Consider the following 18,963-nt stretch of genomic DNA (forward strand, 5'->3'; position numbering starts at 1 on the left):
AATTCCTTGGTGGGTTTCAGAGTAATCTGAGTTTTTGACTCTGCTCTGACCCTATTTGCAAATACACCTTTTGTGCCATCTAATGAGTGTGTGTCTGTGATTTTGGTGGCCTCCAGAGAAACGAACCTATTTAGGCATCAGTACTGGGCAACTTCCACGGCTCGAACAAAAACTGAGAGTGCTCTGCATCCTGCTGAGGTCTCATTCTATGCCGTTGTTTTCAATGAGTGCAGGACAAGGCCTTTAATGCATACGTTACAGTAACCCACCTAGTCAACAGGAAGGACAGCATCCTGGTTAAGCATCATGAGTAGCAACCAGCAGGCCTTTTCATTAGACATTACTGGGAGTAAATGGTTTGACTCGGGGCCATCTCAAATTACCTATACTATTCTTATTCCAGTATTATAGGGTGCAGTGTATTGTTACTCTTACTACAAAAAACAGTTTAGATGCAGAGAAGCATACAGGTTAGGTGCAGGGAAGAACATTGGTGTGTAGAATTAATAAGAAGTCAACTGTCCTGTTGGTGCCTGGTACAATTAGTGATGGGAAAGGTGATCATTTGTCTTTCAAGCAGGTGTTTGCTTACCACTGAGGAGCAGGTGATTACGCCGGTATGAAGCTGGCAGCTGACCAATGCTTTCTATCCTATGGCTCATTACCCTGGAAAGGTGACCAGTGTGATAAAGGCTTCCCACAATAATGCTGTGCAAGTACGTGGGCTCGATGAAATAACTGAGGAGAGCACCTTGCAATCCAAGAACGTTCCATCTGAAAAAGAAATTCATTGGTGATAAAACATATGGGCGCAGAAAGAGCTGTGCAAGAGACTGTGAGGAAAAAACGGAAAGCAATGGGTGAAGATGTTTGTTCCCATATTTGATACTTTGATTCCAGAGACAAACATGTAGATCTTCTCACTGGTTAAGTCCCTTTACACTGCCTTGAACAGAGAGCTGAGGATTTCTCCACTGGGGGAGACACTTTGCCTGGTATAGTGTTCCTACCACTGGCAATGAGATGTACCATGGCATCTTGGAATAGAAAGGGACAGAAAGATGTGGCTATTTATTTTCTGCCAACCCTGGAACTAGCGAGGGCACAAAGTGAACTAGAACTATTCCCCTTTCCCTAATTCACTCACAAACTCAGTTCACGGGACCCAATGCTGCATTCCTCCAGTATTATGCTGGTGCATCCTCATTGCTTTAGGTGGTGGCAGGACAGTATAGGGCTGGATTAGTATAGGGCTCCAAGATTTTACCAAACTTGTCAAATACTGCAAACAATAAGTCTGGTTCTTCTCTCATACTGATATAAGATTGGTGTAGCTCCATGGATCTACTTCTGACTTGCATCCCTGGAGTGGCCTTTTGGATTGACAAATACTTCACATTGGGTGCGTCTACACATCACCCTATGGTGACACTGTTACTGCGCCATGCTTTAGTACTTCCTTTTCAAAGTACTAAAGCACAGTACGGTAACCACCTGTACTGCACTGTGCAAATGGCCCATGGTTAGTTTTAGCTGCTACTTCTCCGTAGCGGTGCGCTAAAACCATGGAGCACGCTGCTACGGCGAAATAACTGCCAGTCCCATGTAGACTCACGTGATCACTACATCACTGTAGCACATTGTAAAGTGATGTAGCACATTGCTACGATGATGTAGGGTGATGTGTAGACGTGTCCATATTTATGGGTCTAAATAAAAATACCTGTAGTTTTATTTGCTATGGTCTTGCACCTGAGATAAACGCGTTCATTGTTCCCTATTTGGTATTTGTTTTTCTCTTTAACACGCTTCAGTCATCCAATCACAAAGCTGATACAATGTCTTAGGTGACCAATCACATATCATATAATTATCAGGAGCAATTTGCCAACAGTACCCAGGCTCATGTGTGTGTTTGCACAAGTTGTCAGGCAATTAAGAAATCAGAGCCTGTTCCTGAACAGAAAAAAAAGATATATTTGTGAGGTAATGTATTCACAATGAATAATTTGATCAGCTCTATTCCCTTTAACCTGATGAATACGTCTTGTCTTGTTCCTGTCTGAGTGATACAGTACAATGATGGTGAAAAACCTTAAGGCCTCACAGCCATTAATGATTCTGAACTTATAACTGATGTTGGATTAGTTGCCAGAAACGCTCTGCATTTTAATATACTACGATTCTTTACATAAAGCTAGTTACCAATACGATGGAATCCAGCTTCTAAATTCTCTGGAGAATACAGAATTGGATACCAAGCAGAATGAAGAACCAGTGGGGAGGGAGAGAGGTTTTGAGACAGTTATCTTCCCTTGCAAGAGCCTCACCTAGTCAGCTACTAGTGTAATAAGTGATGTTCCCCTCGCTGCTTAACTAATACCAATAGATTATCTGAGACCTAACTGGTACTTAAAATACAGTTCAAATATTTTCCCTTTGTTCTGGGCAGTCCTGAGCTACAGAGTCCAAATTAACAACTGTTTAGAAAGCATACCTTCGCAGAGTACGTTTTGGCTCATAATAGCTGAAATACTGGCAACATTTGGAGATCTACAGCTGAGTGGAAAAAAAAGGTTAGAGGTGTCTGCTATTTAAAGCAATATCCAGTGGCTGCCATGCTAAATAATGTGTTTAAAGCACAATCTCCATCAGCAGCAAGCATTATGTAGCTAATTTCTTACATCATTGTTCTTTTCATTAATTAACATTTCTCCACCGTTAGTGCAATTATTGCAGTGCCTCTGTGCTGTATGTCTCTTTTCATGATTAATAAGGAGTCATTATATTTCCCTTTCCTGAAGCAGTCAATTAACATGGAATACTTTCCATTAATTACTGAATGTTTAAAACCAGCATGCCGTACCTGGAGAGCAATCTGCTCAAGGAACCTGTGACACCAATTGCTTTAAAAAGTTCTCTTTAAATTTTATTCCAAAAACACAAGCAATTTAGCTGGCTATATTAATTTGCCTCAGAAGCAGGGCTGTGAATGAGAAACATCTTTTAATCTCATGCAAGAAAAGGCAGCCATCTGGCTGCTGAGGATTTCAGAGTGAGACTCTCCCTGTCTCCCTCTGTAAATGCAGGTCATTAAAGTAATGTGTTCATCTACATAAAACTCAAATGGAATATAAAAGGTAATATTTATATACAAACAATTTAGTCCCACAATTTAAACAGTCATTGGTTTTATGAAACATTTACTTTAGTCCATCAGATTTGCATAACCTCATTTGGGGAAAAAAAAGTGTGGTCATTCCTGCAAATAATCTCACTTTCAAAGGAAGGAGATATCTGCCTCTTTGAATACATATCTTATCGCAATGCAAAATTAATAATGCAAGCTTAGGAAATGGAAGAGAGTTCAGCTAACAGCGCTCTGCTTGGGACTGGCTTCGAGGAGGAGCAAAAACATTTGACAGCAAGTCTTCCTTCCAGATGGAAACACTTGCGAGATCTTTGTGTTGTTCTCAATATTTGACATTTCCTTAAAAAAATCATGTATATTTGATAGAAAAAGGCTGAGAAAAACAGCTAAACAAAAAAACAACATATGTTCAGCAGGATTGAAATATCACTGATATGTGCATCATCAGAGATCATCTGAGTCTTATTTTTAAAAAAACAGGGAACGAGTTCAAATGAAGTATGGGAGAATACTGATTACTGTTTAAATTTAATGTTTCATAAACAAACTGTATAACCTTTAAGGAGATTTACATGCCAATTCCTATCTTGTCTATGCTAGTGTGAAGAAGGACTAAGCCTATGAAGTCAGTGGAATTACATTAGTAAAGGCTATGTTATGAGGTTGATCAGATTAGGTCCTACATATTCAAATCATGTATAAACACTAGCTGGTTCTTATTTTGAGGAAGATAAACATCATTATTCATGCTGAAAGACGGAGGTACAGATTCAGTATGGTTTGCTTGGCATCACAAAGTTATTTGGAGGCAGGGGCTGGGATTAGAAATTACAGTTTCCAGTGTCTGAACCTCATTGCCTAACTCATTTCTTCAGAAGCATTTCATAGAGTGGGAGAGGCACTTGCAGATCACCTTGTCTTCCAGGGTTTGGGAAGTAAATATATAGAAAAAGGGAGGAAAGGAACAACAACAACAACAAAAAAATGAAGGGAAATGCAGAGCAGAATGTATGCTTAAAAAATTAAGATATAGTATAAAGTTACTATCCAAGAACCAAGGTCCCTGCTGAATATCATCTCCACACTGTGCAAGGGAGGAAAGGGGAACTAGAAACTGGACCCACTCACTAAACAGGCAAGTTTAAAGGGGAAGGTGGCTCTTGACTGTTTCCTAATGCTGGCTCCCTCTAAGGATTATTAAGGTGTGTGTGTGGTAGTTCACATGACAGACTTAAAAAGGCTTATTAGCATAACTTTGTGGCCCCTTTCAACTTCTGCTAAGCAGGAGTCTTTCTACTGACTTTGCTGAGGCCTGCATGAAACCCTTGCTGTTCTGAAATGTCTAGGTAGCCACTTGCTTATGCTTGGAAAAGGTAATTCTTTGCTTTCATATCCTCAGTGTAATGGTAGCCCTTGCCAGCAAACAAACAGAAAGAGAGGAAAGTCTTTTGAAATTTCCTTTTCAAAACAGTTGGGAAGGGAGACTGGCTTACAATGGGATCCTACTAGATAAGGAGCTTTTCAGTTTTTGATTACAAATTGAAATCAATACGTTGGATAATACTGAGCAGTTCCGCTCCTGAGAGGTGGTCAGTGACCTAAATTGCTGGCCTATTTCCAATTCCATGTCCCACAGACTGCAATCATCTGCGCACCCTGGCCAGTGGTCTCAGCCCAGATGCTAAAGGTGGGAAAATCTGGGAGTGAGCTATATTTGCAAGCCTGGCCTCAATTTACAAAGCAAATTGAAGTCTTTTCTTCTTCATCAAAGGACAGTTACATACCAGGTAAAGTCCCTTTGAAGTCAATGGTGGGCTAAAGTGAAGTGCTTCCCTGAATAGGGTTGGACCTGTGAACTGGAGTTCTAGGGTTCCCATCTCTATCCTTCACACCTGTCCTTCAGACCTGTAGGCATGTTTGTGGGAAGCTGGCCCCGCTGTGTCGTGGCTATGGATAAGAAAAGCCCTTATTTCTGGGGACTGCCTGTTTACATCTTTTTCTCAGCACCGGAGTCCAATGACAGATATTTGAGAGAAGTCTTTTCTTTGTATCCTTTTGCTCCCTACTCTGGCCAAAACATATTTATAATACACACACCTGTAATAACCAGTTCAGCTCTCTGAAAATTAAACTCCTATGTTTTATTTATAGGTGGATTGTGGGGAATGATACTTATCTGAGCAGCAATAAAAATATCAATAGCTGCATTCTTTTTTGAAGGAGCTATTTCTCTGCTGTCTAATTTAGGTACACAAAAGTAGCAGTGTTCCCATCTGTAACAAAGTGCTGGCTTCAAATGTAGCTTTTCAAAATAAAATTATTATTCAAAGGAAATGCAGTGTTACATTTTGGGCCCTCAATTTATCAAAGTGACTTTTCTCGCTAAAAGAAATATACTGGATCATTTCGAATGTTTCTAATTGTGCAAGTTTTAAAAGGCTGTTTTCAAGGGCACACATCTCTCAAATAACTTATACTTGGTCTGCTTCTTAATAACCCTTCCAATAAAGAGAATATCAACCTACTGCTCATTTGGTCATAGATCTTCTTTTTAAAACTTCTTCAGGAGGATCAATAAAACCGACTGCGCCTCTGTGCTTGAATCTTGGAGTTTTTTCTGCTTAGGAGTGAGTGGAAGAATACCTTTGCTTTTGTGCAAACAGCTGATATTACAGCAATGTTTACAGAGACAAAATCCCATGTCCAGTTTTCAATATAGATAATCCTTAAATAAATATATTTTTTGCCTGTTTGTCAATCACTGAAATGCCAAAGATGAATTGGAAGACAACTTAAAACAGGCAGTTTTTCTTTAATTAGATGACATATTTTCCTGCCTCAGGACATGCTGTAGTGACATAGTGACTTTGAGTGCAATTGTAAGCCCACTTTACCTATGGGCTCATATCAAGTCATCCACTAACAGAGGGATTCTCAGAAATACTCTTAGGAGATATAACTGACAGCTGGGGGATGTGAATTGGCTGTGGCACCTTCCTAGGGTATGTGCTGCTGCGTGTGAGGCTGACACTGTGACAATAGGTGTAGCTCCACATCCAGAACATTTAAAGATAGTGCTGTACATAACATCTCCCCTCCCAAAGGAACCCAGCATGCTTCAGAAACACTATAACCATTGGGCTGTCAATGACAGAGCCAGATTACTAGGCAGATAACTAGCATATCCAACATACCAGACCAAGTATGAACACTCCTTCTTCCTTTCATTTACTGGTTGTCTCCCCTATCCCAACTGTTTTGGTTTCATCTTCCTCTAGGAAACTCTGTTCCTAAATGTAGGCCCAACATTTATTCCCTCTGCACTCCTCCCTAGAGTGCCCTTTCCCCTTCTTCTTGCACCTAATGGTCCCTTGCAACACCTTCCAAATATGGAACTATTATCACTTCAGTTTGTTGTTTTACCTGCCGATATTGCTTAAAGTGAATCCGCAGAACGGAGCAACGTGATGAAGAGGAGAAGCTGCAGGTGGCCATGGGTACATATGAAAAGAGAAGTGTTAACTCTATTATATAGACAAGGGCAGATCCATCCCCCAACCACAGGTATCACTGTGGGGGATAACCCGGTTATAACCCAGCTGACTCACAATGGGTTCCAAAGCCGCTCCTGCCTTGCTCCAGCCAGGCTGTTCAGGGAGCCTGGCTTGGTTGGAGCTAGCAGTGCTAGCAGCAGTGGGCTGGCAGGTTTCCCCTCCCTGCTTGGTCCCTCTGTGTGTTCCTCATCTGTCTGGGAGCAAGCACAAGGAAGGGGAATGCAACCACCACCACTGCTCTGACTGGCTGAACCTGGGTCCCCGCACAGCTGCTCCCTGCAGCCCTGGCTGGAGTAGGGCAGGAGTGGCTGAGACAGCTGCAGTGGTGGGTGGGTCACTCCTCTGTGCCCAGAGGCATAAGTAGAGAGATGGAGGGGAGATATTGCAGAGCAAAGAGGAGAAGGAAGTGGGTGCCAAGATGGGGTGGGGGTGGGATTCTTACTTGGGACTTAAAATTAAGCCCTCAGCTGCTGCTACTGTGTTGTGTTCTTCTTGGTGGTGGGTGGGACACAGGGATTTAGCCACTCTTGCTATGCCAATCACTGTTCCTAAACCCCCCTTTCTAAAAGTCCTAGATCCACCTATGTATACTGAAGAACTTGTTACTTCTCAGGCTTACTCTGTTCAGCTGGAGGAGGGGCAGAATAGCAGGGGACCACTCTGAACTGTGAAAAACATACCACGTTGGCCTGAAATGGATAGATACTGATAGGATTGATACCCTACCAAATATTATAGGCCAGATTGTCCTTTAAAAGCACTGGTTTGAAGAGGGGATTTGCTCCAGGGTAGTCACTGAGCAATTGTAATAAGTCTAAACACAGCTGCAGAAGATCCTGCCACTGGTGCCAGCTAGAAGCAAGCAGGGCATAGACTGACCTGACTGATTAGACTAGACCCAGCCATCCCCTGCCTTTATAAACCCAGAGCAAACTGGACAACAAGCTGCCTTGCTGTGCCCTTGGCTTGCTTGAAATGCTTCACCAAATCCTGATTTTTATCTTCTGAGTTTGATTTCAGGTTTGATTTCAGCTTTGGGCCTTGGCTTCTGACTCTAGCGCCACACTTCTGATGCCTGGATCCAATTCTTGACTTGGTTCCTGTCCTCATGTACTCTTTTCACACAGATAGCACACTGCCCATGCCTCGGTGTCTGAATGAGTGTGCAAGGGTGGAGTTGTACCTTTGTGTGCTAGCTGGGGCCCTAAATTTAGGTTACAGTTATAAGTAACATGCTAGTGCAAAGCAAATTGCCAAATCCTTAGCTGGCAGTAATGGTTGCAGCTTCACTGAAGTCAATATGTACTTATCTCCTATGCCCTGTGACCCTGTGCAGTACTATGGCTTGATCCCGATCTCAGGCTTCATAGCTCTGTGGAGCTACTCTACATTTATCTGATATGGTTGTAGCTTATAAATCAGGGTGTTGGCAGAGACACACATGATCTAATTGATTTTTACTATCTAATAATTTGTATGATTGCTAAAGAAAGAATATGCTTGTCTTCTGTCCCTCAAAAACCCAAACCTAAATGCTAAAATAGTATGAGAAAAGCAAGCTATTTTTCAAAGACATTTACAGCAGCTGCATATTTAACACCCACTAAAAAGCAGTGGGAAGAGAGTGCCTGACTCCCTGGTTAGTGCCTAATACTGCTTGTGAATCTGGAAGTTTTTTTGTTAATCTTTTCATGGAGGAAGAATTTTTCTTGGCATTATCAACATTTTAATACCTGTTTTTCTTAGTGTGTCATTTGCTTACCTCACCACAGATTCTATGATCAAAATGTCCTGTCATGCTTTCACATCATATAAATTGTTATTCATGGTGGTCTCCACTCAGCAGAACACCTGCTGTGTTCCTATTTATATGGCTATTTAGCTATTATTGGTTTGGAAACTGGAACTAGTGTATTGTATTTTGATCTGTGTTTTAACAGTAGGTAGTTTATATATATTTTCTGGAATATACTTTGCAGTGAAACTGAATTTGAAGTCTCAGTCATACAGAAAGGGGTTAAGAGGGAGAATTACAAGCTGACTCCATCATGTGCACAAATTGTCTCTAATTGAATATCTGGCTGTGTTAATTGATTTTCATTTACATTAATATGCAGCTTTTGAAGTAGTTTATTTTAAAAGTTACTTTGCCAGGCCTGGTTTTCTACTAACAATAGCTCTGTTCAACAGGCTAACCTAAAATAGAGCTAAAGCATTTGCTTGCAGATTTGTATTTTATATGGGGTATTTAAATCCAGCTCAATGTACCCAAATCACACTTAAAGTTCTATTTTGGGTCCCTATTGCTATATCCTTACACAGGTCTTTAAACCCACACTTTCCTTACCATATTATGAATACATCCTTCAGTAGATATTCACACCTATTAACTAGCTATAGACCAAAAAAGCCCTTGAATCTTAGCCATGGGACAAGAATAGAGTCTGTTTGACAAGGCTGTAACATGAAGTTTGAAGGCCCTCTGTTGTTACTAATGCCATTTTATAGATGAGGTATAATTTAGATGTTATAAATCTCATTTAGTTACTGGGTTAACTTCAGTGTCTTTGTGGAGTAGTAAAAGATGCTTTACCTGGTGGCATAAAAAGGTAGCCTTTTAAAGGTGACCTTTTGAGGAAAGACTAGTAAGAAAACAACTTTTAAAAATGATTTAAGATCTAAAATCTGCAGTGACTTTGTGGCCTGGATTGCAGCTGGTATTCTGATACAAATTACAGAAAAAGTGTGACACACGGGAAGGTTTCCTCAAAGACCCCCCACAAGTCTTCTGCAAGGGGAGTTGCAAAAAGACATTACTGAGTGAAGAAGTTTCAGGGCCCTATGGATTTAAGCATGAGTATTCCCTGGCACAGAGACTGTTCAACACGCACTCAGTCTAATCAGATTTAATTTGTTGGGAGAAAAAGTACTCTGCACAGTTTCCTGTAGGGGACTGTGGTTAGTTGGATCATGGGTACACAAACAGTGCTATTCTGAAATGCTAAGGTGCAGCTGTTTTGCTTGCAGCAGAATTAAGCTTAAATGTGTAGGGACAAGTTTTCAAAAGGTATTGATGCCCAGATGTAGGGCCAGATCTTCCAAGAGAACTCATCTCCCATTAAGCACCTGAAATAACAGCCCATTAGTCAAAAGAACTTGGTCCCAGATTGTCAGAGCTATTCAGATAGAGATTTGTAGTTTTTCTTTCTGTACAGTTTATAAATTCTGGTCTAAGTTATGACTGCGGTGTCCTGGAACACCTCAGTAAATGTGGGATCTACCATTTACTGTCTGCACTGGATCACTTGATTGTCATTGCCCTTGGTCTGGCAGCTATTAAACATTTCTATTCAGCTGCTCAGATGGCAGGACTCTTGGATAATGGATTGACTGAGGCAAGGAGAACTAACTCCAACTTCTCCATAGGCAGCAGGCAGGGTTTATGGAACTGTCCACAGGCCTGAAGTAGGAAAATGCATGCAGGTGTATCTATTATTTTGTTTAGACTGGGTATCTCTTTTGTTATTCAAAAAAAGATCAGGGAAGGGGACCTCAAACAGGCTATGTGTCCGTAAAGCTGGAACACCTACTCCTTAAACTATTCAGAAGCTTGTGGTGGCAGCACTAGTTTTGAGTCCCAGGGTAGCTGGGCTATAGAAAGTAATTACCATTAAGGAACAATACACGTGTTATTAATGCACTGAAATCTTACTGAGCAGTGAATACTGTGCAGTAAGCTTTCCCTGGGAATGCATCTACATGTACTCCCATCAGGAGCAAATTTGCTCTCAGAAGGAGCAGTTCAGTGTAGGGCTACTCTTGCCCTGCTCTGCTCCCATATGGCAGCCAGGGAGAGCTTTAAGCTCCCCTGGGTGCCAGCCCCAGCTGGCAGGGGACACTGGGGTCAGGCTTGGGCTCTGGGGGACTGGAAGAGCTTCTCTGCCTCTGGGGAAGATGCCTCCTGCCCCTCACCCCTGCCCCAGGCAGCTGCCTGCTGCACAACCCCTGCTTCAATATTGGAGTGGAGGCTGGGACATTACCCTCGCCCTGGCAACAGGCAGCTGCCCAGTCCTGGTTCCGAGATGAAGCCAGGACTGGGACATTGTCCCCTGCCCCGGCAGCTGCCTGCTGCCAGAGCAGGGGACAATGACCCAGCTCTGGCTCCAGTTTTGGAGCCAGGGCCTAGCAGCTGCTTGCTGTTGGGGCAGTGGACAATGTTGCAGCCCTGGCTCTTATTGGTTGCTTGGAGCACAGCTGGGAAGTAGGCAGCTGCCCAGGGGAGGGGACAGTTCTTTCATTTCCTGCTGCCTGGGAGCAATCTGCTCTTGGTCAGCTGTGTACCCTTGCATTACTGCACAGTAGCTACTGCAGAGTAAATTGTGAGAAACCACACACTAGACTAATCTACTGTGCAGTATCTGCTGCACACAGTTACATAGTCTACTGCACAGTAAAGCATCTCATGTAGATGTGCCCAGAGGGTTTGTGCCATGGAAATATGCCAGTGAGGGCAAGAGAGGTACTTTCTACTTGGCTAACAGGACCTCAAGGTGGGGTCCGATGTTAATCCAGCCTTTAAAACCCAGCACAGCAGCCAGCAATGATCCAGCTAGGGGCATCTCTAGCATAGCTGTGTAAATGAAAGCACTGAACTTCCATTGATTTCAGTGAGAATTAAGTGCCTAAATATGTTTGAGATTCTGGGTGTTTACACCTATTTCTAAGCACCTATTTTTCTTTTGAAAAACCTGCCATTTTGTTTAGGTTCCAGAAGACAAGCTGAGCTCTTGTGAAATTCTTACATATAAACTCTCCTCTGTACTTCAGGGCCAGTAAGGAAGAGGGGTATTGTTATGGCCCTACTTCCTCTGAGACTCCTTGCCTTAAGTAACACTGACAGCAGCATTAAGCCTGAGGTAAGTCTACCAACCTCAAATGCAAGGAGTTCCTCTGGGTCTGGGCTCTATATAGGAATGAAGAGAGTCATATTTGATACATGTCAAATTAAATAAATTTGGAGTTTTTAGTTTTGAAGAGTCTGAAAAAGTAAAATTCTCCCCAGGCCATAGTGCTGTGCCCAAGAGGCTATATTATAAGAAAGGTCTTTCTCTGGAGGCTCAGATTAGCATTAGGTAAAATTTGAAGAACAGGGATACATGTTGCCTTAAACAACTGGTCACATTTTTAATGTATCTGCTTCTGCACTGCTGATGAGCCTTGCACTTGCTCTTTGCACAAATATATGTGAATCTGTGTGTATTAGTAATGTCAGTGAAAAATGCATTTCAAAGTTTCCAATATTAGTGTAATCTACTGCAGACGGGCTGGTTGGGGGTTGATTCTAGAATCAGCAGCACTAAGCTTGAATGTTCACCGCTTCATTTGTGTTAAATAAATAAAACCCTTATGTAGATCAGTCACTAGATTAGGGCCAAGTCTTTGCAGGCACCAGACTTAAAGGATTTTTTAAGGATTTGTAAGTACCAGAACTTGAATTTGCACACATAAATATATATATTTTAAAAACAGAAAGAACTGTTATGATAATCTAGTTTCATCCTTTGTATAAGAGAGACCACTTAGCAATTCTCTCTAGGTGCATCTACATATGCAATTAATACAAATAGAGTCTGGTGCTTATTTCATGGGAGTTTATTGTTCCTAGGCATGCCATTTGAACTTGTGCCCAGGACTGCAGCACATTGAGCTGGGTGCAAGCAGCCCCAGCTGGCAACATGTCCAGGGGTCAGCCTCCCAGCCTGGCACTGCTCCTGCCCACTGCAATGTGCAGCAGAGGTGCTGGCTGCAGTCTGGGGGTGCTCTAGTGTGGGGCTAGCCAGCAGGCAGTCCCTGCACTGAAGCACCATCATGCTTCTGCCAGCCGCATCAGCATCTATAAATGCAGTGCTGTGGAGTAAAAAACTCTGGATCAGGATAGTACTTGTATTTACAAGTACTATCCTCCTGTGGAGTTCATTAGTTTACTCCTGTCTAATAGCACTGCACTTCTAGACATGAAACACTGGAGCTAATTAGTCTACTCTGCAGTAAATGTTACATGTAGATTCTCCCTGTATGACCAAATAACTCGAGAAGTCACATTAACAATGTTTGTGCAGTCAAGTCAGAGGTTATCCAGCAGAGGTTATGCACCAATCACAACTAAGCAATAAAACCAGAGGAGTGAGTAGCAAAATAGCGAGTATTCAACCATTGAATACCTACAGAATACTTTTGGTGACTGACTAACAAAATTAAAGTAAAATGGTAAAAAGAGAATTTGTTGAATACCTGTGAATAATAAACAAATCTGATTTAATCACCTTCTGCTTGCAGCTACCCTATGAGCAGGAAAGAACTTAATTTGCTGGATAAATTATTCATAATGTATTGGTCCCTTTTCTCAGTAACACTTTGTATCCCTGATATTCTAGTACTAAGTTCCTTTGCAGCCAGTGCAAAGTGATGTATATTTTAGCAGCTGCTGGTACGGTTTTCAATGGGAAACATTCTGTAATAGCCTAATGCTCCTGAGGGAATTTTCCAAAGACTATAATCAAAAGAGCATAAAGAAGAATTTTGCCAAATCTTAGTGATACAACCATGAATTCATTTTCAGAATTTCTTATTAACCATAAGGTAAGTCCATAAAATATGAAAACAAGTTCCTTTGTCACTGCAGCCCCTCCAGTCACTGTGGGATGAAGCTGGTTTTATTTTATGACAAATATTTGGATTTCCAAAGCACTGCATACAATCTTCCTACTGATTTCCCCCCTAAGATGAAGACTTTAAGAAGGGCATTAGGACAATGCTCTTCTCACACTCTGGATTCTTTTCCCATTCTTTTATCTATATATGAAGAAGCTAGTCAGCAGCCCTGAGGGTTGAAGGAATACCCTCCTCACCTGCATTGAATTCCCCTCCCTCCATTCACCTTTGTACTCTCTACTTCAGTAATTTTCAATCTTTTTAGACTTCAGGCTTTTCTCAGAAATGCCAACTCTTAACTTTCACTCAGCTTCTGACTATGGAAAATAAAGCAATTCTTTTGTTGCAAGGAGCTCAGAAAGACCACAAGTTGGAATGTTTCTGACATCATGCATTTCTATTTGAAATCTCTGGATTTATCCTGTGAATCATGGCTGCTTGCAGCCATTAAAAAAAACAAACGGTGTTTTACTTTAAACTACGTGCACTCCTGCACCGAGCCTAGCACATGCCCAGAAGAGGCAGCACATAAGACCTGGCTCACCCAAAATCTGTATAGATTGGGCGGTTTGGTGGAGCTTTTTTGCCACTTTTATTTAGTAGTTGATTGAATCAGCTTTAGTTAAAAATGCCAAAAAGTCCCACTAACACGCCTGATCTATACAGATGTTGCTGAGTCGGGTCAAAGTAATGTGCTACTTCTGATGGAGTGCATTTTTTTAATGCCTGCTAGTATTGCATGGGACCCTACAGCACTCTTAGAAGTATCTCATGGCACCTTGACTGAGAACTGCTCTACTTGTATAATGATAGCTTTCCCTCCACTGGGTCTTTCTGATTTCCTCCAGTCTGGGTGCATCTACATTAGATGCTTTACTGCAAAGTACTATAATTTACTGCACAGTAAGCATGTGTATCTACATGTGCACATGCTTACTGTGCAGTAAACCTTGTTAATCACAAGTAAATTTGTGATTTACTGCAAATGCAAGTAGCAAATTTACTTACAATTAGTAACTGTGCAGAAGTGCTTATATAGATGCCTGACCAGGAGCAAACCTGCTCCCAGTCAGCCAGCTACCAGGGGGTGGGAGATTGTGGCCTGCCCCCAGGAGCTCCCTGATGCTAGGGTGGGCTCTGCCGTTGCAGCCCAGGTGGGAACTACATCCCCCTACCCCCACAGCAGAGAGCTCCAAGCCCCCCATTCCAAGATCACAATCAAGGAGCAGGGGGCTAGGAGATCCTTATCTCTCAGCGCCACCTCTGTGACAGTGGGTCTGGCACCGGGAGAGCCTTATCTCCTACCCCAAGCTCCATGGTTGTGGGGCTCACGCTGGAAGATAAGAATCTCCCAGCACTGGCCCAGCTGTCATGAAGCCGGCAGTGAGGGCTCCCTGCTGGCAGGGTTTAGGGAGCCTTTTCCCCATCCACTTCTGCGCTCATGGAGCTGTACAGGGAACAAGTTCCCCAGCCTGTTCCCAACTCAGCTCCACTATCATGGAGAGGAGCAGGAAACAGGTTCTCCAGCCTCGACCCCATGATTGTGGAGCAGGGGATGGGAACTGTCCTGGTCAGGTCCCAGCCCTGTGTCCTGATCAGATGATCAAGGCATGGAGTTTGGAAAGAGCTGCAGCGGAGGGGTGTGTCCCAGCCTCCTATGCCAATCTGCCAGTGGGGCAGCCCCACTGGTGAATTTAGAAGGGGGCTGGGACCTGCCACTCCCCTGCAGCTCTTTCCAAGTCCCCTGTCCTAGTCACGGAGCTTGGGCAGGGAGCTCCCTGGTACCAGGGCAAGAGGACATTATCCCCACCCTGGCAGCAGGCAGCCCCTGGTGGCAGGGAACAACATCCCAGCCCTGACCAGGACCAGTGCTCCCTGTCAGCCCCTGGTGCCTGGGAGTGTTTACTGGCAAGTAGTTTACTTATGAGAAGAATGCTCCCAGATCTAATGCATGTGTAGACACACCCTCTGACTCCCATTTGCTCCTCAGTGAAGCTGTCTTCACCAAGCCCATCAATGCAAAGCCTGCACATCTCTTTTCCACCCCTATCCTCCTTGATTTTATACTCCTCTTTTAAACTGATTGACCCCCACTCACCTCTTAGAGACTCTGACCTACCTTGACATCTGAGTCCTTGTGCTCCCTGATCCACTTCTACTCTCTCCAGCTGCTATTGCAGTATATATTTGTATGCCTGCCTCCTTGTAATAGCTCTTGCCCTAAGCCCCATGTATATAATCCACTGCTCCATTTCAGGGCTGGCTGACTGGGTGAGTGAGGTGACCAGGAGTCTTATGATGACTCAGAAATGGCACTTTCAATATAGGGGGAAAGGAAAAATGAAAGACTCTCTGTACCAGCTAGCAGAAAGTGTGGCAGAATGCATCTGGATGAAACAGAGACAGCAGTGTTGACAGGAATACACTCTAGGGTAGGGCAGACAGCAGATTCTGGGGTCCAGGAAGAAACTAAACATTGTCTTAGAAAACCTGCTTTTGAGTTGATGTTGAACTGTTAAATAAAGACAGCTGGGAAAAAGCATTATGGTTGTTGGGAACTGTATTTGACATACTGACTGGTGACATGGCACACATGCTTACACCCCTCACCCTTTTAGTAGCTTTCAAAGGCACCCCCTGGACCTGTCTTGTACCTCTTCACACACAGTCTTTCCCCTCATATTCATTCCCACAAGCTCACTGGATTTACCTCAGTGTCAGCTTCAGCCCAGCCACCACATTTCTTTATCCTACCATTTTTCCAGCAACTCCAGAATCAATTAATTGATCTCCATTACTTCTCTGTTACTCCTTCCCAAACTCTCACTTGGGCCCAACTGCTGCTACTTGCAAACCACGCTCTTCCTACTTTACAAGTCATCCACGCTTGCTCTGTGAAAATCATATTGCTTGCTTATCACATTAACACACCTTCACTTTGTACCCCTTATTCACCACTGTCCATTTGCTGGCTACCCCTTATATTCCACACCAAAAATAAACTCCTTGGTCTAATCTTCAAGATCCTCCACAATTGAGCAGTAGCCTACTTTTGTGCTTTAATTTCTTGCCATTCTTCCATTGTTCCCTTTGTTCAACCTAAGCCTCAGCCAACTACCCACTCTATTTTCTTGTCTCACCCTTACTCCATGGTTTTCATCCTAGCTGCTCTTAAGCTTTGGAGCTCTTTTTCTCAGAATATCTTCCATGTCCTCATCCTCTTCACTTTCAACTTTCTTCTCAAAACACATCCTTTACAATCTTTTCTTTCAAAGAAGTGGTTTCACATACAGTTTCATCACTCCTGAAATGCCTGCATTCCCAGCCCTAACTATGTAATCGTAAAGATGTTACCTGTGGGTTCCTCTATACTTGCAGATAAAGGCACAATGGGATTTAACATGTGATTCATACAATCACGCCTCCTGTTATGCTTCATGCACCCCCACAGCTAGAAGACTGCAGCTGCTAGACTCTCTGAGGTGCTGGGTGGGTGTGGGGGGGAGGCTTCATGGACCACCGTGGATGGCAGACTGTGGCTGCTCTGATCTCTGAGGCATTGGGGAAGCACCTTCATGCATCCCAGTTGATGGGAGACTGCAGTTGCTGTGATCTCTGAGGCAGGGGGGAGGAGGCGGGCTTCATGCATCTCCTATAGCTGAAGACTGCAGCAGCTCCAGTTTCCCAGCTGCAGGAATGCGTGGGGCCCCTGAGCTGGGAGCCCTGTGAGCTGAGAGCTTCCAGGTTGGGGGGTGCACATGGCCCCCCCAGTTGAAATCTCTGATCAGCTGATGGGGCTCCCAGCTACAAGTTCAATTAATGGCACAATAAGAGGCAACTACAAAGTTATTCCAAAAAATATGCCACACATTTGTTCCTCTTTTTATCATGCACTTAACTGACTGACCATGTGTGGCTACTTAACCCATGATTAAATGGCATGACCACTTAAGCTGGAGGAGCCACTTATGCCCTCGCAGTCATTCACAGTGGTTGTAATTAAGTTGCATTTCAGTCTTCAAGTGCATGGACATGTATGTTACTGTATAGATATATAATAGTAATAATAACTACAATCAGTGCACTTCAGAAGGCAACCTGCAAGTTTTCTTTTATACTGAAAAAATAATACTTGGCAATCTGTAATATTCCTTTGCTGGCTTTATGCCATTTAGATACATGGTAGCAAGTAGCTTCATTGCAGATATCTAACGATTCACTGAAAACTCTAAACAGATGTGTTTGGAGAAAACATAGCTTCTGAGAGTCTATATTATAACTGACATTCCCATCAATAACAAATATAATACTAGTTTCAGGGTTGATATTTAATTTACTGTCTATTGACATTCAAAACCACAGAGACTCCAAAATTTCAATTCTGCCACTTCAATTTGTTCAGTTTTTTTTCTAGTCCATCTAAGTCTGGATTTAGAAAACCTAGTCATAAGTGAGAGCAGTGGGAAAACAGTTTTGAGTCTGCTGTTATCTCTTTGCAAAGAAATTAAAACATGACAGCAGAAGAAGCCTTTTCTTCTTCACACACACAAACAAAAGGCTTAGAGACTAATTCAGGGATGGGCAAAATACGGCCCACCAGCCAGATCTGGCCCTCCAAATGATTGGATTTGGCCCGTGGGTGGGTGCCCGCCAATTGATTGTATCCAGCCCACAATGCTCTGCATGAGACTGAGCCCACATGTTCCTGCCTGGGGAATCCCATGTTCCCACCTGCCCCAGCCCCAGCCCCAGCCCCAGCCAGTAAGCACAGCTTTCCACTGGGGAAGCTCCCACTGCTACAGCCACCCAGGTACTCAACATCCTGCATCTTCAGTGGCTCCTCCTTCTGCTTCTGCTCCTCCTCCTGCTGTGCCACTCTGGGCAGCAGGTAACATGGGGAATGGCGGTGCCCATGGGGATGCATGACAGGCACCACACATTCAGCCAGGTGGGTGGGAAGCTGCAGCTGGGCAGCTCCTGCCCAGCATGCGGGGCTCTAGTTCCAGCTTCAGCTCCAGCTCCTGGCTACCTTCCACCCACTTGGCCACCTCCAGGTGGCCATGCTCATTGTGCCAGGTGAGCAGAGTGGCTGGAAGGCAGACAGGAGCAGGAACTGGATCCCTGCATGCTGGGGTAGGAGCTGCCAGGCTGCAGCTTCCCTCTTGCTTGGCTGAACATCTGCTCCCTGATGTGTAATCCCATGGTTTCTCTATGCTACCTACTGCCCAGAATGGTGCAGCAGCAGGAGGAGGAGGAAGAGGAGGAAGAAGAGCTGCTGGAGGGGGAGTTGAGCAATATCCAGGTGGCTGAAGCCACACCATGAGCAACCCCACTGGGAAGCTGTGCGCATTGGCCTGTGGGCTTCCCTGGGTGGGAGCAGGTAGGGCTTGGCCCCATGAGAAGTGCCACAGGGGCAGCTGAGGGCCAGATGGGGGGGGCAGACCAGACCCACACTTGCACCATCTGGGCGAGTTCTGCCGCACATGCCCCCTGTTTTCTCTCTCCCCACCCCTGGCCATTTCCTGTGAACTAGTGTGTGGGCAGCCC

General features: G+C 43.8%; 1 protein-coding gene across 1 annotated transcript in view; it reads right to left on the reverse strand.

Moving 5' to 3' along the window:
- ADARB2 (adenosine deaminase, RNA specific B2 (inactive)) overlaps positions 1-18,963 on the reverse strand; it is a 170,739-nt gene that overhangs the window by 18,362 nt on the left and 133,414 nt on the right. The window contains exon 7 of the mRNA XM_019530793.1: positions 593-774. Coding sequence (XP_019386338.1) covers positions 593-774 — 182 coding nt within the window. The remainder of the gene's footprint in view (positions 1-592; positions 775-18,963) is intronic.

This window comes from Crocodylus porosus, unplaced genomic scaffold (assembly GCF_001723895.1).
Source record: "Crocodylus porosus isolate Cpor-Errol unplaced genomic scaffold, CroPor_comp1, whole genome shotgun sequence".
In the NCBI taxonomy this organism is placed as follows: Eukaryota; Metazoa; Chordata; order Crocodylia; family Crocodylidae; genus Crocodylus; species Crocodylus porosus.